Raw genomic sequence first — 23,751 nt, 5'->3', positions numbered from 1 at the left:
TCTCAAGGCTCAGGATAGTGTTCCTGGCAGTGGCGTGGGGCACAGTGTATGTTTCCAGCCACCCGGTAGTTGCTTCCACCATGGTAAGCACATGGCGCTTGCCTTGGCAGATTGGTGGCAGTGTGATATAGTCAATCTGCCAGGCCTCCCCATAGTTGTACTTCAGCCATCGTCCTCCATACCAAAGAGGCTTTAACCACTTGGCTTGCTTAATTGCAGGATGTTTCACAGTCATGAATAACCTGGGCAATAGTCTCCATTGTTAAGTCCACCCCTCTGTCACGAGCCAGTCTGTATGCTGCATCTCTGCCCTGACAGCCTGAAGTGTCCGGGTCCCACCAGGCCAAAAATAATTCACCTTTATGTTGCCAATCTAAGTCCATCTGAGCCACTTCAATCTTAGCCGCTTTATCCACTTGTTGGTTGTTCTGCTGTTCCTCAGTGGCCTGACTCTTGGGTACATGGGCATCTACATGACGTACCTTCACCACCAGGTTCTGCACCCTGGCAGCAATATCTTTCCACAGTGCAGCAGCCCAGATGGGTTTACCTCTGCGTTGCCAGTTGCTCTGCTTCCATTGCTTCAACCACCCCCCACAGGGCATTTGCCACTATCCATGAGTCAGTGTAGAGAGAAAGTACTGGCCACTTTTCTTGTTCAGCAATGTCCAGGGCCAGCTGGATGGCTTTCACCTCGGCAAACTGACTCGATTCACCCTCTCCGTCAGCAGTTTCTGCAGCTTGTCGTCCAGGACTCCATACAGCTGTCTTCCATCTCTGATGCTTTCCCACAATACGGCAGGACCCATCAGTAAACAGGGCATATTGTTTTTCACTTTTTGACAGTTTATTATATGGTGAGGCCTCTTCAGCACGCATCACCTCCTCCTCTGGTGACATTCTGAAATCTTTGCCCTCTGGCCAGTCCGTGATGACTTCTAGAATGCCTGGATGACTGGGATTTCGTATTCGAGCTCGTTGTGTAATTAGTGCAGCCCACTTCCTCCATGTAGCATCGGTTGCATGATGTGTAGAGGAGACCCTGCCTTTGAACATCCAGCCAAGCACAGGCAGCCAGGGTGCCAGGAGGAGCTGTGCTTCAGTGCCAATCACTTCCGAAGCAGCTCAAGCCCCTTCATCGACTGCCAATATCTCTTTCTCAGTTGGGGTATAGCTGGCCTCAGATCCTTTGTATCCCTGACTCCAAAAGCCGAGGGGTCGACCTCGAGCCTCCCCTGGAGCTTTCTGCCAGAGGCTCCAGGTAGGACCGTTCTCCCCAGCTTCAGTGTACAGTACATTTTTTACATCTGGCCCAGTCTGGACTGGTCCAAGGGCTACTGCATGAACTATCTTGCGTTTAATTTGCTCAAAGGCTTGTTGTTGCTTAGGCCTCCATTTAAAATCTTTCTTCTTCTGGGTCACATGATAGAGAGGGCTTACAATCAAACTGTAATTTGGGATGTGCATTCTCCAGAACCCCACAACACCTAAGAAAGCCTGTGTTTATTTCATATTAGTTGGTGGAGACATTGCTGTTATCTTGTTAATCACATCTGTGGGGATCTGATGATGTCCATTGTGCCATTTTATTCCCCAAAATTGAATCTCCTGTGCAGGTCCCTTGACCTTACTCTGTTTTATGGCAAAACCGGCTTTCATCAGGATTTGGATTATTTTCCTCCCTTTCTCAAAAAAATTCTTCCCCTGTACCACCCCACACAATAAAGTCATCAATATCTTGTAGGTGTTCTGGAGCTTGCCTCTGTTCCAGTGCAGTCTGGATCAGTCCATGGTACATGGTAGGGCTGTGTTTCCACCCCTGGGGCAGTCAGTTACAAGTGAACTGGACACCCCTCCAAGTAAAATCAAGCTGTGGCCTGCTCTCTGCTGCCAAAGGAATTCTGAAAAATGCGTTGGCAATATCAGTCGTGGCATACCACTTGGCTGCCTTTGACTCCAGTTCATGCTGAAGTTCTAGCATGTCCCATATGGCAGCACTCAAGGGTGGTGTGACTTCATTCAGGCCACATAGTCTACTGTTAGTCTCCACTCTCTGTTAGACTTTCACACTGGCCATTTGGGGCTATTAAAGGGTGAGCGGGCCCTGCTGATCACTCCTTGGCTCTCCAGTCTACGGATCAGCTGATGGATGGGAATCAGGGAGTCTTGGTTGGTGTGATACTGCCGCTGTTGCACTGTTGTGGTCGCGATTGGCACTTGTTCTTCGACCTTCAGCAACCCCACAACAGAAGGATCCTTGGAGAGACCAGCAAGGTGGACAGCTGCTTAATTTCCTCTATCTTCAAAGCAGCAGCACCAAAAGTCCATCAGTACCCTTTTGGGTCTTTGAAGTACCCTCTCCTGAGGTAGTCAGGCTGACTTCAGCCTCCAGTACAGACAACTCTTGGGATCCTTCTGTCACTCCAGAAATATAAATGGGTTCCACGCCTTGACAGCTTGATGGCTTCAGGGTACACTGTGCACTGGTATCTACTAGAGCCTTATGTTTCTGTGGGACTGATGTGCCAAGCCATCTGATCCACACAGTCCAGTAAATCTGATTATCTCTTATCTCCACCTGGCTGGAGGCAGGGCCCCTCTAATAGTGATCACAATATTGGTCACTTACGTTTTTTAGGAAGGGATAAGTCTTCTCTATCACAGGAGCTGGAGTAAAATCAGGTCTTCCACTCCATCTGGGAACCTGCTCAGCAGAGACTGAAGCCGCAGCTTTCATGGAATGATCATCCTTGACCTTTGTTCTCCTCCTCAATTCATGCACCTGTTCCTCCAGAGCTGAGGTAGTTTTTCCATCCCACTTTCTCATGTCTTCTGCGTGATTCTACAGGTAAAACCATAGGGTGGCCCGTGGCGTGTACCTCCTATATCTTCTCTCTCAAGGAGTAGGACGCCTTTTGTTAATAGCTGAGACATGGGTTGATACACGTGGGGAGCTGGATAGATTGGATAGGTCGTCTCTCAATTGTTTGAACTCATGGGACAGTTTTTCCACAGCTGAAATGATGGAAGGGGTGAGATTGTCTTCGAACTCTCGGAGTTGACAGATCATTTCATCCACTGTTGGTGGTACTACATCAAGCCATGATCATTGATGCCAGTGAGTAGGCATATGATGATGGTGCACTCTGTGTAAATTGAAGCTACATGTGTCATGTACATTCGACTTTGTCTGGATCTACGGGTGCATTCCCAGCATCTGGCCTATGATAGATCATCTCTGCAATGACTGATTCCCTCAGAGACTGGATGCCTTTCTCTATTGTGGTCCATTTAGCCGAATGACTCATAACATTGTTCTTATACGGAAACCTTTCTTTCACAGCTGTCAAGAGCCACCTCCAAAGGCTGAGGGACCATTTCTCTTTTGCAATTGCTGTGTCAATTTCCCCTTCCCTAGCAAATGATCCCAGCTGCTTATCTTCCCTACCTTCTAGTTTGTGACCGTTGGCCCCATTGTCCCAGCATCAGAGCAATCAGGTGATGATGTGCTCCCCTGGTTGATGGGTAAAATCTTTTAGCATATTCTGTAGCTCAGTTGAGGTCTGCGGTTGAGAAGTCACCTCTTCTTCCCCTTTCTCTGATCCACATAATAACACTTGTTCGAATGCTGTCCCGTGTAGTAAGTGCGTTGGTTTTTCATCTTTCTTCACTGTATGGGTTGCTTTTTGTGCCTCTTGTTTGCTTTTTCCCCTTGCGTACAGGAGCAACCAATATTAGCACAAACTGGTCCTTTGGTTTAGCTGCAGTGATTACCACTGTGGTTGAAGTGGCTGCAGTATCTGTTGTCGGGGTTGGTGCAGCTGTTATGCTTGGGGTTTGAGTAGCTGCTGTACTTGTCCCTGGGGTTGGTGTAGTTGCTGTGCTTGGAGTAGCTGCGTTGTCTGTTGTAGTCAGAGTTTGAGTAGCTGCTGTACTTGTCACTGGGGTTGGTATAGCTGCTGTATTTGGAGTTGGAGTAGCTGCATTGTCTGGTGCTTTGCCATCAGATCCAGAGACATCTTTTTCACTTTGAAGGTGCTGGATAGTGTTGAACAGCATAGGCTAAGCCCCAGAATGTTGCCATGATGTGTCCCTCTCTGGTATGACCAGGATGACAACACACCTTGTTTAAGTGTTTTACTAGTTTTTCCAGATTTTGCACTTGTTCAGTGGTGAGTTCCAAAGCACTGGAGGGGCCCACTGGCTTAGATACTTGCCTGTACTATCCCACACACCCTGCCATTCATGACTGTCCAGCCTCAGGGAAAATCTCTTGGTCTCCCTATATCGTCATCAAACCCAAACGCGACTCTGCTTAACTTCTGAGATCAGACGAAATGGTCGTGGCTGAAACACACTCTTACGCATGCCAACATAGCGATCCCCATCACAATCAGCAGACAGGTCTCAAGGGTACTCAAAGGCCATTCAAAACCTTCACAACTCTCAAATGATGCTGTAAATAGTCTGGTGGTGGAGCTGGGAACATAAGGACATGTCTCCTTCATACGTTAACCACCCAAGGAGGGAAAAAAAGATGCGTAATTGCTAAACACTTCCATTATATACCTCCCAAAGTATAGAGGCGATGACCACACTGGGAACGCAAGCCACATCAGTTTGATGATCAATGAATCTACTGTATTATAAGCCATTACCATAAAGTACAGTGAAAGAAGAACCTTAACCCAAGCTCCCCAGCCAATAAACACTAAAACAGCAAATACTGGCTGTAAGTAAGGTACAACATGCTGAAACTCCAAGATCAAGAGCAACAACTTAGCCAATAAATCAGCATTGTGACGAGTGACTATTAATCCGAAACAATGAATGCTTATCACAGATATGATTAGACACAGTCTGGTCAGATCTGTCATTATCTCAACCCTTCGTGCCCCATGTTGGGCGCCACAAGGAATTTTCATGGTTTAAATCCAGCAGGTAACCCAGAACCACTCAGGTGCTCACTCACTCCCCCCGCTTCTTCCTCCCCCCCACTCCCAGAGAGATGGGGAGGAGAATCAAAAGAATGTATCACCCACGGGTTGAGATAAGAATAGTCCAGTAACTAAGGCATAACACAAAACTATTACTGCTACCACCAATAACAATAATAATGATAAGGGGAATAACAAGGGAAAAGAATACAACTGCTCACCACCTGCTGACTGATACCCAGCCTGACCCAAGCAGCTATCTGGGCCTTCTGGGTAAGTGCCCCCAGTTTCAATACTGGGCAAGATGTGCTGTGGTATGGAATACCTCTTTGGCTAGTTTGGGTCAGGTGTCCTGACTCTGATTCCTCCCGGCTCCCCCTCATCCCTGGCAGAGCATGAGGCTCAGAAGTCCTTGGTCAGAGTAAACATGACTTAGCAACAACTAAAACCATCGGTGTTATCAGCATTGTTCCCAGGCTGAAAGTCAAAAACACAGCACTGCACCAGCTACTATGAAAGAGAAAAGTGACTGCTACTGCTGAACTCAGGACACACACAGCTCTGACTACCAGGACACCTCCTGTGCACTCACCAGGAGCCCTCAGGGTGCTGGCATCCAGGGCTTCGCTAGATGCTGAAAATGCATTTCAGGTACTTCCACACATATAATCACCAAAACCAGAACCCTTCACCACAGCTTCCCAGTGGAGGGATTACAGCATGGTCCACACTTTCCCTTTCAACCCCAGGAAGCACCTCTACCCAGCAGACAGCTTGCTGCCATCTCTGAACACCAGCACTTGTGTCCCTCCTTTTGCCCTGGGGTTTTGGCACGAGCCACTTTGGTACCTGTAATCTACAGCACAGGGATCCCCACCAAGCTACCAGCTGCTTTCCTGTGCTAGAGGGGATGCAATCCCCAACATCTCATCACTGCTGCAGCTCTTGATTCACTGCTTGGACAGACATTGCTGGAGAGGCAATGAAATAATGATTTAGCTTTGGACTCCGAGAGCCAAATAAGTGGCCACCAATAACAAATAAAAGAGCAAGAGAGAGAATGTGATGGCTGTGGATGTGTGCAGCACCTCTAAGTGTCACATCCCACCTTGGCTGCAGTCCTGCTCCCAGACAGGGCTCAGCACCCCTGCCTGCCACCACTGTGCATCCTGTTTGGCTTCTGTTTCAGGATCAGGAACTCACTGCGGTTAACTATTGACTTGCACTGGGGGCAGTTTCACTGCAAAATGCCCTCTCCAGCCATTTGGCAGATGCAGCAGCTGGCCAAGAGCTTTTATGAGCTGAGGAATTTATAAGCCCTCTGGCAAACAGTGTTCTTCCACTGCATAACTCAAAACTCAGTCAGTCAGACTGTCTTCTTTTGAGACTAAAAATGGCATTATAGCATCCTCCATTCTGTCCATCCCTGGACACAGGGTGGATGTGCTCCCACCCAACACGAGCCCCTCTTATGCACCCCTACCTTCATTTTTGCAGGAAACCCCTCACTTTTGGAGGGGTGACTCACCGGATGTGGGCACTGGTGACATCTGGCAGTGACACTCTTCGGAGCTACATCCCCACATCACACCAAAATGCAGTTTCATTCACGGTCAGGGACCTGCTGAGAGAGAGAGGGATGTGTGGATGAAAAGCAGCGAAAATATCCCAAACCCAACAAAGGGAGAAGTTTCCGGGGAAGAGAAATGAAGTTTTCCTGCAGTGCTGGGAAGAAACAGGAACATTCACCTGCATCCTGGAAAACCTCCCTGCAAAGGCAGGGATCTGCCTGGGTTTCTTCTTGACAGCATTAACTCAGTGCTGCCAAGCGGCACTTCAATCCCGAGCAGGCTCAGGGTGGAGCCTTTGCTTTACAGCACCACAGACCTCTTTATCAATATTTGTCTGAGAACCTTCTTGTTCCTGGAATGGTTTTTAAGCAAATAGATTTCAGGTTTATTAGACAAGTAACTGCCTATTACCCACCACTGTTCCTTCCCTTCTCCTGCGTGTTACCCTCTTGTATATGCCAAAGCAGAGTCATCTTTTTTCCCAGCACAGCTGGGGGGTGGGGGGGAAGAGAAAATCAAGCCAAACAATTGAAAGAGAATAGAAATCCCAGGCCAGGGCTACCCTCCTGTAATGCAATCAGGTTCCAGGAACTTGGAAGGTCACCCACTAAAATTTACCTAGGATTAAGGGGAAGATAAAAAGCCCAAATAAATACATGACTTCCCTAAAGCCCTCGTGTTTGTAGGTTTATTTTTCCATTTCTCTTCCTTTGCAATGAAATCAGTATGTGCATAAAGCAAACACAAGTTTGGCAGAGAGCACTGTGCAACAGGCCCTGGTGAGGCCAGTGTCCCCTGCAGCAGTGGGGACCAAACAGGGACAGTTTTGCAAACCTAGTGGAGTTTTGCTTTTGTCCAAGTCACAGCCCAGGTCGAAACCCTCACCAGCTTCAGGCTCTGCTCATCGTGTTTGAGAGGAATGGGAGCTGCAGAAGCTCCAAAAGCAAAGCGATACCAATTCTGAAGCCTCTGCAACTTACCAATGCGGATGTTAAGGAAAGCTCTTCTGCACCTATCACACCCATCACCAGATCAGGCACTGGGCTGGGGACCCTCGCATGGGAGAGACTCACTGCATTAAAATAGCAAAACTTCACGCTGAAAGGAGCAAAATGCAAGAGCCCAGATCCAGCCACGGGCAACATTTGCCCTCCAAAACCTTTCAACTGTCCATATGCAGGTCTGTGGCTCTTCCACCAGCTCAGTGAAACAGGCTTGTTCATGCCAGCGCCAACATCAGTTTAAAACCCGTTTCTGGGATACCATGCCAGGGGCTGGAATAGGCCAGGATAAGGTGATGAGAGGAAGGGCTGTGGGCATCGAGAACCCTGTACCACCTCCTGCAGAGAGATCCCTGCTCATGGGCACCTTCTTGGTGGAATAGCTACAGTGAAGAGAAGTGAGATGCTGCTGGGAAGGAAGCGTGCTGAGCCGATACACTATCAAGAACACATTGCAAGAGTACACAAATACCTTCGAAGGCTGCCTTTAAGAGGCAGATAAGCCAAGAGGCCATTCCACTGTGGGAAGCTGCTAGCTCCCTGCTGGAGTGGCTTTGGCAGCTCCTCCTTGCCGCAGCCTCACAGTGGAGGGCTCCCACAGGAAGCAGTGCCAGGCTCCAGACAATGGAGACATCCCTGCAGGAATGTCATTCTGACCTGGCACCAGTCACCCTGGCCCACTGCAAACTCCCTTTGGGGGGCTCAGGCCAAGCAGAAAAGCAACAGCTTTCCTCCTGCAATGCAGATCATTGTCATCTCGCTTTTCAAGGCTTAAAGCCCCATAGCATAATACTGCAGCTTCTCCCAGGGTGCAGAGGAATCCAAAGCGGGGCATTTCCCAAGGGTGCTGAGAGGGAATGCTGGGTGAATCAGGGGCCACATCTCCTGAGCTCAAGCCCTGGGAGTTAACCCAGAGCAGGGCTGGCCAGGCAGCAAAGCTCTTCTCTTCTTCCTCATGATGCAATACCCTGAAATCAGCTTTCATCCCAGCCCTGCTGCAACCCAGTGCTCCTTATTTACCCTTCAAACAGGAAAAGCAACTCTCAGCATAACTCTTCTACAAAATCTCTATGAGAAGCCTCACTGAAGGGCTCCTTTTATCAACATGAGGCTCTTTAACCCTGAGCACACATCTCACATGTGACAGTTTATCTTAGGACTCCAGTGGAGTTTCCAGGATGAACATTCATCAGGCTGCACTCCCAAATTTCAAAGGTAGGAGCATAATCCCAGCACTAAGGAGGTGCCAATCACACACATCAAGGTGGCAGCAGAAGTGGGGGGTCAGATGTGCTCACTCAGGTAGGAAATAGCTCACACTCCAAATTCCAACCCCTCCCCATCTGTGTGGGTGAAGACACTGCACGATTTGGACAAGTGGAAATACTTCTGTTCTAAGTTAGGAATCCCCAAACCTGGCTGCTCTGCCCAGCACTGCCCTTCTTCCCTTCCCTTTCTGGAGGGACAAGCTCATTCCCCTGACTGGGCAAAGCCAATTCATATTTTGTCCTCAGATGGCATTTTGCAGCCCCTAATATTTGAAAGCTACTTTGCATCATCCCAGAAGGAAATACACCAAAGCCATAATCAGAGATAGGCTCCTTGAGCTCATCACTATCAGCAGAATAGAAAAGGACATGAAACAGGAGCACACAGGGCAGCAAAGTCATGCTAAAGAGGTCAGAGGCTTAAAAATGAAGCAAGTAGCATCAGTGCAGACTGCTCCAACGTACAGAAGCCAAGACACCAACATCAGGGTAGAACCAAGCACTGATAGGAATTTATACATCTTTGGTGACCTCGTAGTTGTTGCAAATGTGCCTGAACATAGCTTTTCTCTTCTTTTCCCAACTAACACCTGCCTGGCTTTGGTGGGTTACAGGAATGCTTTATGCTATTTCATTCTATTCCCTCAGGGTAACTTGTGACTTTTGGCCACCCCCTTGGCTGTGCTTTCTCTCCCCATCACTATGAGGACGGCAGGTAAGGAGGGAGACAGATTTAGTCTTTCTCTGACCATTTTTCTACAGTTCTTTAGACCTCCTTCTCATTTACATGACCCCTTCCAAGCCCATATATACCCTGACCTTCCCCTGCCAGAAGCATGGGAAAGAGCCTTTGTATAAGCATCAGGTTTTTCAGCTTTGTGAGGATTTCAGGCTGTTGTGTTTTGCCCAGTGAAACCCTCTGTGGCTGGAAAGAGATGGCTATTGAGATGTTCCTGGTTGCTTAAGAGCCATTCAGCTGCACTATAAATGTATTTTTCTACTCTTTTCATGCAGGACTGGAAAGTTTTGCTCTGATGAGTGCTGCTTTAAAGCTAAATGCCAATCACCTTTCTGTTAGAAGCTGCTTGGCTGTAGCTAGTTACTAACTGGGGGATAGCAGCCTTCCCAGTGCTGGGAACGTAGGAAATATTTGGATTTACATAGCATTCTGACTAATTATCAGATTTACTTTAACGCAGAGAGAAATATGAATAGTGCCTCCCAGGAGAAGGGTAATGTCTATCTGAGCATTGCCACATACTCTAGAGATATGAAGAGATCAGAGTCCTTTTAGAGGAGGCAGGAAGGCATGTTAGCTGCATTCCCACACCACACAAGCACTGGTTGTCACTCAATGACAGGCAACCTGGGGATACACAAAGTTCCCAAGAAGCCAGAGGGATCCTCTGGTCCACAACCCATGCTGCTGCACTCACCTGGCTCCTCTCACACCCCTTGCAGGCCTGATCCGATACTTGGCTGTGTTCTTCACGCTGCTGGGCACATGGTTCATCCTGCAGATGTACTTCGATCAGAGCTGGAAAGCCATCAGCCTGAGGAGCTGGACTGGTGAGGCACTGCAGGTCTCCAACTGGGTCTGGAGGGAGGATGCAGGAAGATGCACCGGGACGGGTGGCTCAAGTGGTGCTTGCAGCCACAGGGAGCAGTTTTGCAGACCCAGTGCCTGAACAGCTGCTCCTGGCTTGTGGAAAAGCCAGCAGCTCCTCACCACGTCTAACCCTCCTGCTTGCAGGTGCCGTGGACAAGCCCAGCAGCGAGTACCACTGCTCTCGACTGCATCTCCATCACACAAGACTGCTCCATGCCTGAGAGTGATAGTAAAAGGGTGATAACTCTCCTCAAGAGCCCTTTTCCCAAGGCAAAAATCCCACCCTCCCAAACATTGGGGAATTTCGCTATTGCACACAACAGCAGTGTCTTTGGCTGGCTCTGCAAGCACACAAACCTTAATGTGATTCCCCTGCCCCAGCAGAAACACCCCTGGGCCACAGGCTACACCAGGAAGCAGGTCATGGGCCTATCTGGGTGGCTTGACACAGGTCCCTACCATACCCAAGAATGGGAAAGCTCCAGGCAGAAAATCCCTATGGGGCTGGCCTTGAATGAGCACCAGACCCATTGAATTAGCCTCACCATCCCATTGCTAACACCAAGCAGCACCCAGTGCCCCAGCCAGCTTGTCCCACACCCCCAAGCACCATAAACCTTGAAGAAGCTGGTCCCAACCCCAAGACAAGCCTCCTTCATGTAAGAAACTGGTCCAGGTGTTGCCCCACCTTAGTAGGTCACAGTGCTGCAGTGCCAGCCCTTCTCAGCCCCTTGGGGACATGGCTTATGTCCCCCCATAGAGCCAACACCATGGCTTGCAGCTCCACTCCTCCCTCACAGGCCAGCAGCTGCCCCAGCACAGGTGTGGGAGCCATAAGAGCTGCCCCCAGAACCATTTTGCCTTCAAGATCATCAGCGGCACCGCAAACGTGGTGGGACCCTCCATCTGCTTCGATGACGTGGTGTAAGCAGCACATGGCAGAGATGGGGCAGCCATGGGTGGACTTGCACAGGGCAAGTGGCCTCTGCCAAGCACATCAGTGGCCATCACAGTGCATTTGTGCTTAAAAAGAAATTAGGAAGTAGTTTTCATTGCTACAATTCTGGGTATGTTTTGCTGTCTACAACCACTTTGCCCCATGAGTTTTACTGGCTCCAGCATCTCCAGGGCATCCCTGTACTTACTGGTCCTCTCCGCTTTCCCTTCCAGCCTCATGAGCAGTGTGAAAAACAACATTGGCAGAGGCTTGAACATCGCTTTGGTGAATGGCGAGTTGTGTGGACACTAACCCCCATCTCCCCATAGCGAAAATTCTTCTTCCCCCAGGAGCAAACTGACCACTGGGTCCTAATCCCAGGCACTGTAGCCGAGGCAAAAGTCCATCAGCCCAGTGTTGCACAGGGTGCACAGCCACAGTTATGGTTGCAAGCACTGCCACCAAGATGGGAACAAACCCACCTGCATCATGCACTTGAACTCTATCAAACAACATACTGGCCATCACAGCAAATATAACACACTGATGGAACAGCAAAGCATTTTACAGCAGGAACCCCAAGCTGGTGGCCAGGCAAACCCTGGAGCCACCCCAGCATGATCCCACTGTGCTCTGTTCTCAGTTTTAACCTTTCAGGAACTAATGGGCAGCTCCTGACAGCTGACACGTTCGACATGTACTCTGGAGGTAAGCACAGTCACTTTGCTGCTCCGTGGTTCCCAGCCAGGGCTCACACCAGCAGTGCTGGCTGTTCAGGCTGCTCCTCCTTGGTGTATTTAATGATCGAGTCTAGTGGACTTTGACCAGGATTGCCAGCTTGGGCAGTGAAAGCTCAGCAGTCCCTGAGGCTGGAGTCCTCATAATACATCTGCATCCAAGATTGGCTTCTCACTCCTTTTACATGCAGATAATAGCCTGAAAAACATAATTCCACTGAATTGAGTACACCAGGGCACTTAAAACCCGAGGGAGGCTACTTTTTGAAATCAGGTAGTTACACTGATCTTGAGATTTTGCAACTTTCAACTCAGTTTTCTAATGCTGGGGGTGGCTGAGCAGCAGGTTATTTCCCTGCCTTTCATAGGAGGGTAAATAAGGAGCTTGGGACACAGCTGGAGAGATGTAGCTCCCTGCCCCAGTCAGGCAGATGGAGCAGAGCCTTGTGGCAGCAAAGACCATGTCCTTTCAGCTGCCAGCTTTAAACAACCTTTCGACCAGCAAGAAGATGACCAGATCAGGGACAGCCCTGCTCACAGCCTGGCTGGCACTGGCTTGCAGGATGCTGTAAATCCCAACATTAGCGCAAAGCTGTTACCAAATCTCTCCAGAGTTTTGGCAGGACTCCTCAAAAATCATATGCTAAACCCACCCCATAGTGATTTTGATTTACCCTTTGAGCCTTCCCCAGAACCAGTCACTCTTTCTGCTTTTTGGTTTTGCAACCTCCTCTTGGTAAGGCCAGAGGATGTGGGGGTTGTGAGAGGGTCTGCAGCATTGTGATTGAAGTGTTTACCTGCAGAGTTTCACAGGGGCCAATGTGATTGAACATTTTATGTATGTGAATTTGCAAACAGCAAACAAGAGATGTGTGGAAATGGATTTGAGTCTCTGCATCAACTGGGAAATGAAGGCAGTCAGCTCCTGTGCCAGCCTCCTCTTAGATGGGGCACTGGGGAAACAGCAGCATCCCATAGACTAAGGATGAGGAATAATTTCAGCAACATAAGCAAAGGGATGATTGCAGGGCAGGCAGCTGTGCAATGAGCAGGTTCATTTCTTGCTGTAGAAAGTAACCTCAAGTAACTGGATTTCACAGTGAGCAAAGTTTAGGAGGAAATTCCCCCTTGCAATTGCTCCAACAGGAGGAAAGCACAAGCCTTGGGCATTGCAGGAGAGCCCTGGTGGGAACACAAGATGGGGAGTGCAGAGCCTGTCCCTTCCCAAGCAAGCCCATGACCCCAAATCCTGGCTAGCACCAGCACAGTCAGGATTTCCCATTGACCCAGAGGAGGTTCCCCAGCTGCCATGCAGCAGTCACTGCTAAGTTCCTTTCTCTTTGCCTAATGCTCTTCCCTCCCAGACATTAACTGGACACTTTCCTCCAAGAGATCAAGCACGACACCATCATGCTGACAGACAGCTACGATGACCCTGCCACAAAGTGAGTTTGGCCCCAGGATCAACACGTGGCTCCTCAAAACCCACAGCTGGGGGGAGCTGGAGGTGCTGCTGCCAGCAGCCCAGAGGGGACCGGAGGGGATGCCCACTTGACACCACACTAACACCCTCTTACCCTCTTTCAGGATGAATGACAAGGTGCGGGACATTTCATTAAGCTGGGCAGCAGCCACGTGAGCAAGCTGGGCTTCAGGGGCAACTGGGTCTTCTTGGGAGCAAAAGGGTTGAAGAACAAGAGCCCCTTTGAAGAGGTACATGGATGTCCCCTGCCACCAGCTCTGGAGGCTTCCATCCTTTTCATAGCACCTCTCCTACCTGTCTGCAGAAGACAGGGGCCAGTGGTGTTATTCCATGCTTCTAGTTTTGCCCACAGCAAACTCACACTGTGCATCAACCACCTCATTCATTTACTCTCTTTTTTCCCTTCAGTACATCAAAAACAATAAGACAACAAATAAATACGACAGCTGGCCTGAGCTGCTGGAGATGGAAGGCTGTGCGCCCAGGAAAATGGATTAGCATCAAGCCCCAGCCTGCCATGGAGGGCAGTTTCCACCAGTCTCACAGAGACACCAGCCCCATAGTGAGGTCCCCAACCACCCCACACCAACCCCAGCTCCCCAGCTGCTTGGTCACACAGCCTGGCAGCAGCTCCCAGAAACTGACCCCATGTGTAGGGCTCAAAAGAGCTGTACAAGTGCCTTCAGAGCCTGAGGCTTCAGCCAAGCTGTCCTCATCTATGGGTCGATTCAGGGTATTTTATTCTTCTCTTAAACCAAAAACTTTATAGAAAGTTTGTCCTATTTCTTCAGTAAGATTTCCAATTATAAATCAATACCTTCTCATTTCCATTTTCAAGCATAATCCATGCTTTTCCCTGCATGCCTCATCCTCTGCACTAGCTGGGCATCACCATCACCCATCTCACAGCAGTGCACATGTGTGCTCCCACCTCCACAGCCCCACACAGCACAGGGCAAAGTCATCCCTGGGGATGCTCAGACCTTGATGGGCTCCCCCTGGAGTCCCCTGCCAACCCCCCACTGTCTCCTAGAGCCACAATAAGGCCAGAAGGCCTCAGGGACATCTTGCAGCAATACAGGTTAATATCCGCACACCAGAGCATTTCGTCCACGTGGTTGCATCTTTCCTGGGTTAAATCCAAGCTAAATCCTCCATAGCACTTCCTCAAAGGTCACGATAATGCCAGAGATGTCCCAACCTGACTTTGCCCCCAAACACGGAGGGATGCGTTTCCAGGCAGTTGAAGTTGTGCAGCATAACCAATAGGTGGCAGCCTTTTACCAGAAGAGCTGGAGTCGGCATCAGTCTGGAGAGAGCACATCCAGGCTGACACCCCACTGCAGGCACCCTCATACCCACTTCATTCTGGAAGCTGCTCCCCAGCCCAGGGCTGGATGACACTGCAGGGCCAGCAAAGCCCTGCAGACCTCCTTCCATAGTGGTTCCCACGCTGTTGCCCATACGCTGAGGAGATCCTTGGGTAGCATCTGCTCCTCACTCATGTCTGGATGCCTTCACCCAAGCACTGTCTGTACCCAAACGCCCCCTGAGCTCCAGCACTGCAGAGATCAGGTAAGTTATGGCGCAGATTTACCTGTCATCATGGACAGGGACAAATCTGCATCATCCACAGACTTCAATTTCCTATGATTATACCTGGGTTTTCCTCATTCTTTAAAGCAGAGGGTGGAGAATTTCTGCTGGAGCACTGGGAGCTGTGCAGGGTAACAGGTTGTCCTGCACAGCCCTTTGTGCCTCTAACAGCAGGGTTTGACCCAGCACAGCCTTTAAAGGCAGTTCACATCAGTCATCAAAGTGTTAGGTCTCCTCAGGGGAACAGAACAAATGAGGAGCACTGGCAGGATACAGCCAAGAAGAAACACATCCTTACGGATGAAACCCTGTATCCAAAACCCAGTACCACCATCCAAAAACAGTGAGGCAACAATTTTTCCCTAAACAAGGAAAAATATCTAAATAAAAGTATAACACTGCTAAGAACTTCCAGTGCCAAAACGGAAATAAAAAGCCCAAAACAACCACCATAGAGAAATCCCCCAATAGCTGTAGTATTTTATCCCAACTTATCCTCCTGCACTCTCAACATTCACCTCATCACACCTAGGGAAGCCTCTGCCATAAATCGATCCCTAAATCTGCTGCAACAGCAGCGCCTAATCCCAAATGCTGAATCATCCCTACCCATGGCAGCAGCGAGAAATAACACAAGGCAGCAGACACAACAGCCCTCACATCACACAGCCCTGCCAGCAGAAATATGCCAACTATTTTAAGCCCCCTCAAAGGATCTAGATTCACTCCTAAGCCAAACTGAAAACAGCCTGAGAGCTGCATGGTGTAAACCAGGGCACAGCATCAGCTACAGCCCCTTTCAGCCACAGAAAACTCTTCCCAGCCCTTTCCAATGCACATTAGAAAATTGGTTTAAAGCCAGAAAAAAGGGAAATGTGCATTTCAGCATGCTACAGACTGTTCAAACTAGCTCTGAATCAGAGAGCTATTACAAAGGTACATCACTGTTGTCAAATAGGTAGAGCTAAAAGTGCAACCCCTGTGCAGGGACCTCAATCAGCAGCCAGTGTTTTGAGGAGCCATTCCTGCCAAAGCCACTGTGTCCTGATAAAGTGGAGCTTTTCAGAAGTCAAATATAACTTGCTTATGTTTTAAAAGGGTCCAAAAAGGGTGATGGGTGCAGGGACAGCAATCCCCAGCTGCAGTTTTTTAGTGCCTTGGCATTTTGGAAGCTGTTTTACTCCAGAGACAGCTATCTACAGGGCTGGTTTCCACCAGGCAGTGTCTCCCAGAGACTTCAAGCACGAGCCCTGACCTGACACAGCTCCAGGTAACCTGGGCTCAGCTGGGGACCATGGTGTGCTGCAGCACTGCAGCAGCAAACAGGCAGCATGGGGTATTGACAGGAGCAAAGTTTGCTGAATCCAGTGCTGCAACAGGAGCCAAGATGCAGACAGGAAGCAAAGGGATAACCCTCCTTTAATTTGGGGGTACATATTGATTGTGGCAAAGCACCAAAGGAGCAGCTAGGAAGGATGCCACAGGCATGGACTGACAGGTGCTGTGACCCCGCAGCTGGGCAAATCCGCATCCTGTGACATCTTGCCCTGTCAAGTGCAATTACTATAATCTTCCACAGCCTCTCAAAATACAGATCCCAGCTTAGAAATCAGGCAACCACAGCCTGAAAGCTGCCTTTGTGCCCAGGCAGAGCCTGGGCGCGAGCCAGCCATTAGGTGCATGAAGAAAATGAGTTCTCCACGTGCTGGGAGAAGGGAGGAAAAGCAAGCTTTCCCACTCGACCCCACTGCAGAGAGGCTGGATTTCACCCGTGTCTCTCCACAGCAAGCACTGAGGAGCCGGGAGCTGCACAGCCACGCATTCCCACAGGAATAACAGGGGCCAGCGATCACAGAGAGCTGGGTGCCCTGCACCCCAGGGGAACAGAGCACAGCTGACACGTCGGACCATGGGGACAGCTCATGGGAAGAAGGTAACGGGGCAGTTCTATTCAGGGATGTTGGAGCAGTGGCGGGATGATGGAGACAGCACCACCTGCTCACATGATGCTTGTTTTACCAGTAAGGCAGCTGAATACAGTGAAGAATTAGAGGGAAAGGACCCGCTGCTGGGTGTGGGTGTCACTCATCGGGGCTGCATTAAGCAATTGCACCTGATGAGCATCAGGGGTCTCAGGACAACAAAGAGGGGATCAGGGCACTGCATTGGGACAGGGAAAGTTTGGCTTTCTGGGAAGGAATAACAGGCTTGCCCTGAGCACATCCAGCAGCCTGCAGGCTGTCTCCCACAGATGCAGTGCAGAGTGAGCACCAAGTATTTCTTGGCCATGATTGCCACCATCTCCCTCCTGGGACAGGGAGGGGCTGGTTCACACAGCACCCATGAGCATCTTCCTCTCCTCCAAATCCCCCAGGAAGAGCAGTCAAACAGCTCTGAAAGGAAACGGGGCTTTATGGAGTCAGAGCCACGCTGAGGCAGCTAGAGATGGCTGTGCTGAGGATTGCTTTCACATCTGATGACATCAGTGCTAGAGATGCATCATCACTCTCCAGCTGTGATGCCCTGATCCAGTATTAGACTTCTGTAGCTTGTCTCACAGTTTAAAGAGAAACATACTCATGCACCATACTAGGTCATTAGCTTCTACTGCAACAAGGACAGCAGTGACCCTTTGCCCCAGGAGGGACCTTACAAGCTCAGCTGAGCATGGTCTGTGGCCTTCAGAGCCATGGGCACATCCAGGCCTTTTGGAAGCTTGCAGACCTGCTGGGCTTTCTCCCAAAACCAGAGCTAGACACTGCCTCAGGTGAAACACTCAGAAAAGCAACCCACTGGCAGGTGTTAACAACTCTCAGAAGGAAAACAGGACTGATGTGGGACTAGTAAACATTTATCTATTCTCCTGGACCTCAGAAAAGTGCCAGGTACAGGAGGTGCTGCTCCCAGCCAGTCCCTGGCTTCTTCTGCACCCATTCGAGATGCCGATGCTGCACTGGATCCAGCACACAGGGAACCACAGTTGTTCCTGTTGCTCAGGGCTACAGCAGCACACCAAGGAGGAGCCACACTCTGCCCATATGTAATCCCAGACCTTTGCTCACGTGGCCATGACCTTCAGGACTCAGCACATTTGTACAGGCATTACTGAAAGCAAGGAATAAGCTGGTTAGGTCAGGGTTGTCTCAGTGCCACCCAGTTCAGCCCTGCTGCATACAAAACCATCTATGTCAGCACCCTGACCCCCAGAACAGATGGCTCTTGGACAGCTTTCCCCACTGCTCCCTCTTTCTGAAACACCATGATCCCATCACAGCCCAGCACTGAATGGCCTGGCATTGAAACACTCCCAGAAGCTCGGTCTCTCCCATTGCACCAGCTTGCTGGCAGCTCCAGAAAGCACCCAAACAATTTTACTTCTATGGGCATCAGAAAGCCAGAGATTTTGCCCCAATTTCAGCCTACCAAATGTTTTCTGGGTCAACAAAAGCCTGTGCTACCACCCAGCTGGCTCGGAGCAGGGATGTCTGACTGGCAGCACCAGTCAGTGCTTTATCCTTAGGCTGAAGCTAATGAGGGATGGAAACAAGACAACTCCTTCTGCTGCATTTCCATGGTGGGCATGCACAGCAGCCTCCAGCCCTTCCCAAGGACCAGGTCAGGTCCAGGTGACAGGCAGGAAAGCTTTCTTTCCCCAGACCTTGCAGAACCAACGTGGCTCAGGGCATAGGGAACTGCCAGGCATGACCCCATGCACCAGCTACATCCTAGAGGACCCACATGGGAGCACAGAGCAGGAGGAAGGCTTCGCACCCCTTGCCAGTACTGCTTGCATTAGCAGTCTCAGCTGGACCCCTTTTAAGTTTATACCAGAACAGCACTCCAAGAGGATTACAGTAGTGGATTGTGGAACACAAGGCGATTCCCAGCTCCACAACAAAAGGGACCAGAAAGCCTGCCAGCATGGCTCCAAGGAGTTTCTACTTTCAAAGGCTGCAGCTGTTCCCAAACAACCTGTTCGGGTATCACCACTGCCTTGCGAGTCCAAGCCAATATCAGGGCTCCAGCAAGATAGTCCCCTGCAGGGGTACCCTTTGCTTCAAGGCAAGGACTATGATAGGGACTGGTTCAGGGATGCTGCAGAGATGATGCCGATTCCTCTGCTCTGCAGAGGACCAGTCCCACTGGGCACAGGAATCCTGGTTAACATCCTCTAACCACAGCAAACCACTCTGCAAGTGCTCCCAGACACCCAGGCAAGTTGCAAGGGGGTTGTCTCCAGACACTGGCACCTCTCCACTGATTTCCTCCCTAGTTCCTCACGGCAGGGTTTGCACAGTGGCTGTTTCCCCAGGGAAAGTTCACTGTCTCCAAATTCCCAAGCATGTCAGTTTACAGTAAAGTCAGATGAGCTGAGATTAGCCTTGCCACTGAGCAGGGAGCTTTGCTCTGCAAGTGGTTTACAACAAGAGGCAGCATGCCAGTGCCAGGGAGAGAGGCTCTATTTGTTCAGACAAACCACAGTACCTGGCTGCCCATGCTGAGAACTGGGGCTTTGGAGAGCATCCTTTAGAATTCTTCATCTGAGCATCACAGGACAGGACCAGCATTTCTGAGAGCTGCTGGTGGGATTTCCTCACAAACAAACCTCACCCTTGGCAAGGGTTATCCCCATGGCCTTGCCAGAGACATGCTTTCACCTGGTCTTTCATTAACCTTTCTCTTCAGGGTACAAGGCGGGTGGCTCAGGACACACACCATGTCCCTCAGCCACCCAGCATGGCTGGTCCAGGCCACAGTCCCACTTCAGACCAGCTTTGACTTCTGCCAAGTTGCTCCACAAACACACTTAACTGCACTTCACAGTTTTATTACCAGCGATCTCATGTTATTCACACAGTAAGGGAGGTGAAGGTTGCAAAAACAAACACTTCTGTGCCAGAATAAAAAGCAAAGCTAAAAAAAAAAAAAAAAATGCAAAAGGGTGAGAAGGGGACTAATTATTTTGCTCTACCCCTCATTAGTAGGGAGAGGCTCTCAAATAGGTAAATAAGTGCTGCTATTGCCTTTTCAGCAGCTCTGCTATGTGTAATAGTAGGGTAATGTTTCTATTTAGCATCTCTGTAGAAGTCAGACTTCTGTCTGACTTCAATTTTGTCTGTCAGGAGAAGGGTCTCAATCTTAAAAAGGCATCTGCCTGCTGCTGTTACAGGGCAGGGAGAGAATAAGAGATGAAAGTTGTGTTTTTTAGGGTTTTCCACCCATCCTGAATGAGGCAGGAAGCAGCAGTTGTGTTTTCCCAGCATCACTTAATGCTGAGCAAGGGATTCCCTTCCCCAGGCCCCCACACAGGTGAATACCCAAAAGCACACACCCCTTTCATGGAACTAACCTTGACAGCTCAGCTCCAATACATCCTGCTTGGCATCACCCCAGCACCAGATACATGCAGAGACCAGAGCTCCAAAATGCTGAGACAACATTTAAAGGAAAATTTTTAAAAACATACATTATTAAATGAAAGATCCAAACTGACCAAAAAGTTGTTTCTTAACATTCATGAGCTTAGAAGCTCTTATCCCAACTACAAAAGCCCTGGGCCCTCGTTTTGGAAAGCACAGGAACAAGTAAGGCAAAACAAGAGGAGCTGTGTCTGTTCCTGGCAAAGGAAAAGTTTATAATGAGAAAGAAAAGGGCTGTTTCATGCCTTGCAGCACAGCACAGGGAAAAACCTGCCATAAAGGGACCAGCACAGTGGCTGTCCTGATACAGGAACACCGATCACACAAAGCCAAAGGAGGCAGCCCCAGGACCTGTCATCACCAGCATCTTCCCTTTAGCTACTGGCATGAGCAGCAGCTGGAATTGAAATTGCTTCAAAAATTAAATGAGGAGTAAGTCCCAGATTGCTCCCAGAAGGGGTGGACCATGGAAAGACAAAGATGCATGTAACACAGCAGCTTGTGATACCCAGGAGAGGCTCCATGGTCCAGCAGCCCCTCTTACATGGGAGGGGATATTACAGGCTGGTTTTAGTTGCTGCTCAGTAATGTTTACCCTGACCAAGAACTTTGTGAGTCTCATGCTCTGCTAGGGAGGAGGGGAAGCCAGGAGGAAGCAGAGACAGGACACCTGACTCAAACTAGCCAAAGAGGTATTCCATACCACAGCACGTCGTGCCCAGGATGTAAACTGGAGGCAGTTACCTGGAAGGGCTAGATCACTTCTTGGTCAGGCTGGGTATCGGTTGGTGGGTGGTGAGCGGTTGTATTCTCTTCCCTTGTTATTTCCCCTTATCATTATTATTATTGGTGGCAGCAGCAATGATTGGTGTTATACCTTAGTTACTGGACTGCTCTTATCTCAACCCATGGGAGTTACATTCCTTCTATTCTCCTCCCCATCCCTGGGGGGGGGGGAACGGAGGGACGGATGACACACAGACTGCGTGGCTGAGTTTAAACCACAACACCCTGCCAGTTCTTTCAAGGCATTCCTGTGCCCAGGCTGCACAAGGGCCCTTGAAGGGACCCTGCCTGTTCTGCTGCAGGAGCAGCAGCCATTCCCCCTTGCTGGCCAGGGCTGCCACTCTGCTTTCAGCAAGAGGGGCCACAAATGCCAAGACCCATAAGCAGAACAAGTCCCACCGAATGCCTCCAATTGTTCGGTGGCACTGGCCCCAGGAGCAAAGCCAGAACTCAGATGCTAATTGAGAACCAGAATGATTCAGTGTCCTGGAACATCACAATGCTCAAGGAGAAGGGTTTGCCTGCACCAAGGTTTGGTTCAGAGGAACAGAAATGAGAGGTGATGACTTTACACAACAGGAAACCCCCCTTAAGTGCTTCATGAGAGTGGGGAGATCACTGACAAAAAAAACATTTCTGAGAAAAAAATAACATGCCCTGAAAACAACAATTCAGGCTCACAAGACAGCAAACACTTGTAAGTTTTCTCATCTGTCTGACACAACACAGCCTAGCATGGAAGAGCTGGGGCAGAACTGGTCCCAAAAACTCCACAGAAGTCCTCCAAGGCAAAATTATCTTGCCTCTTCTTCAACCCTTTAAAGTCACACAGCTGGTGACATCTAGGAACTCTGATTAAAGAGAGACGTTGCTCCAGACTTTTGTAGTTTTCAAAGAAAGTAAAATGCTGCAGCATCTCATTACAGTAGGTTGCTCTAGCTCCTGGAAATAGATCACAGTTTTATGTCTTACCTCTTTATCCCAAGTCTCAGCACAGGTGAAACAGCTCCAGCACCTACTGTAACCCACTCCCTACCTCCAAAGGAACTAATGCTCTGGTCCCAAGAGGGCTTATATGGACTCAGTGCAGGCAGGAACTAATTTGGACACAGCTGCTCCAGTTTAAGGCTCTGTGTTTCCACACTGCTGCTTCTGCAGCTGCACTAGATCAGCAGTTTGTATACTGCATCCTTCATCATGGTGCAAAACCAAGTGCCACAATACCTGTACTGACTCTCTAGAGAGCTGATTTTGCCCTGAAGGAGCACAGGGGTGTGCACATAAGCACAGTACATGTAGGCAGTAAGGTGATGGAGCACATCACACCAGTCTGTGCATGGGAAGCTGTGATACAGGGGTTTGATCCATGCTGAAGGTGCTGGGCAGGATATAGATGCTGCCAGCCCCTCCAGAGGACGGGCAGAGGCTGGCCAGTACCAGCCAGTGCTGCCTGCATGGCTTCAAATGAGCCATGGAAGAGTGCTCAGACTGAAGGGAGCTGCACAATGTGCTAAAGGGAAGATCACTGCGTAGGAAATGCAGCAGCTCCCAGGTCTGGGAAGGCTCAGCAGCCCTCAAATAAAAACGGGTGAAAGCAATTAAAGGCTTCGCTGCTTTGCTCCTCTCTTGGGGGGCTTGTTCAAGTTGCGCCTGCTGCCTCTTCATGAACCCTGAGCTAACAGGCATGCCTCACCTCTTCCTCCATCGCCTCCTCCCTTAGCAGCCTGTGGCGGCGGGCAGCCTGGCAGGTATCATCTCAGCCCAGGTAACAGCCAAACCTCCTGCCTTTTGGCCTCTTCCCTTTGAGGTCTGCTCCAGGACCCAGCTTGCTGCCGGGTGCAGGGAATAGACCACCCCACTTTGCCTTTCCAGCTGCTACCAGAGGTGCCTAGGGAATTTCTGCCCTAAACCTCATTTTTGCAAGCTAAGGACCAATCCTAGGGACCCTGGGCAGATAAAGAGCACAACAAGGTTGTTGTCAGAAGAGCATATTTCGGATGCAAAACTATCCTTGGCCCCTGATGTAGGCCCTAGTTTTGAAATGGAGTAATGATGCCAGTGCAGCCTGGCAGCTATAGGACAGTGTGGCACACTGCCAGAAACAAATACTGTCCCCATAAGTCATGTGGCATTAGCCTCACTTTTGCAAAATACCATTCTTCAAGGCACTTTAGAGTGTCTTAATGGTCCTTCTGCAGCATGACAGCAATTTGCTCCAAAACTGCTGAAGTGCTTTTGTGCCAATGAGCGATGTGCTTCCTATGTAGTCAGAAGCATCCCCAGGAGCAGTGGAGTAGTCTTTCACATTACCAGTGGTACCACAACTCCAGCACAGAGCAAAATATAAGCTCCTGAGACAGGTAAAGTTGCTGTAAATAGCAACAGCTTAACTATTGCTAACAACAT

At 49.7% G+C, this 23,751-nt stretch overlaps 2 protein-coding genes and 1 long non-coding RNA gene across 3 annotated transcripts in view; 2 read left to right on the top strand and 1 right to left on the bottom strand.

Annotated features, from left to right (window-relative positions):
- Positions 1 to 8,379: 8,379 nt before the first annotated feature.
- On the top strand, positions 8,380 to 14,289 carry FAM3D (FAM3 metabolism regulating signaling molecule D). Its single transcript, XM_062630205.1, is given in 11 exon segments — positions 8,380 to 8,724; positions 9,426 to 9,492; positions 10,239 to 10,351; positions 11,168 to 11,310; positions 11,557 to 11,615; positions 11,981 to 12,031; positions 12,929 to 12,932; positions 13,425 to 13,505; positions 13,648 to 13,667; positions 13,670 to 13,773; positions 13,952 to 14,289. Coding segments are annotated over 10 exon segments (678 nt in total). The 5' UTR covers positions 8,380 to 8,724; positions 9,426 to 9,479; the 3' UTR covers positions 14,042 to 14,289.
- Positions 10,534 to 22,933, bottom strand: LOC134169553 (uncharacterized). The gene is made up of 3 exons (XR_009966916.1): positions 22,318 to 22,933; positions 13,638 to 13,837; positions 10,534 to 12,259 (listed from the first exon to the last, which is right to left on the bottom strand). It is a non-coding gene; the product is annotated as an uncharacterized LOC134169553 (long non-coding RNA).
- The window catches only part of FAM107A (family with sequence similarity 107 member A), a 28,565-nt gene continuing 21,623 nt past the window's right edge, over positions 16,810 to 23,751 (top strand). Inside the window, exon 1 of the mRNA XM_062630202.1 lies at positions 16,810 to 17,072. Coding sequence (XP_062486186.1) covers positions 17,049 to 17,072 — 24 coding nt within the window. The 5' untranslated portion in view covers positions 16,810 to 17,048. The remainder of the gene's footprint in view (positions 17,073 to 23,751) is intronic.

The sequence above is a fragment of the Pezoporus occidentalis genome, unplaced genomic scaffold (genome assembly GCF_034315485.1).
Source record: "Pezoporus occidentalis ecotype Australia unplaced genomic scaffold, CSIRO_AGI_Poc_V1 ctg35, whole genome shotgun sequence".
Classification (NCBI taxonomy): domain Eukaryota; kingdom Metazoa; phylum Chordata; class Aves; order Psittaciformes; family Psittacidae; genus Pezoporus; species Pezoporus occidentalis.
Note: the sequence above shows the minus strand (reverse complement) of the source record. Positions and strands in the feature narration are given on the sequence as shown.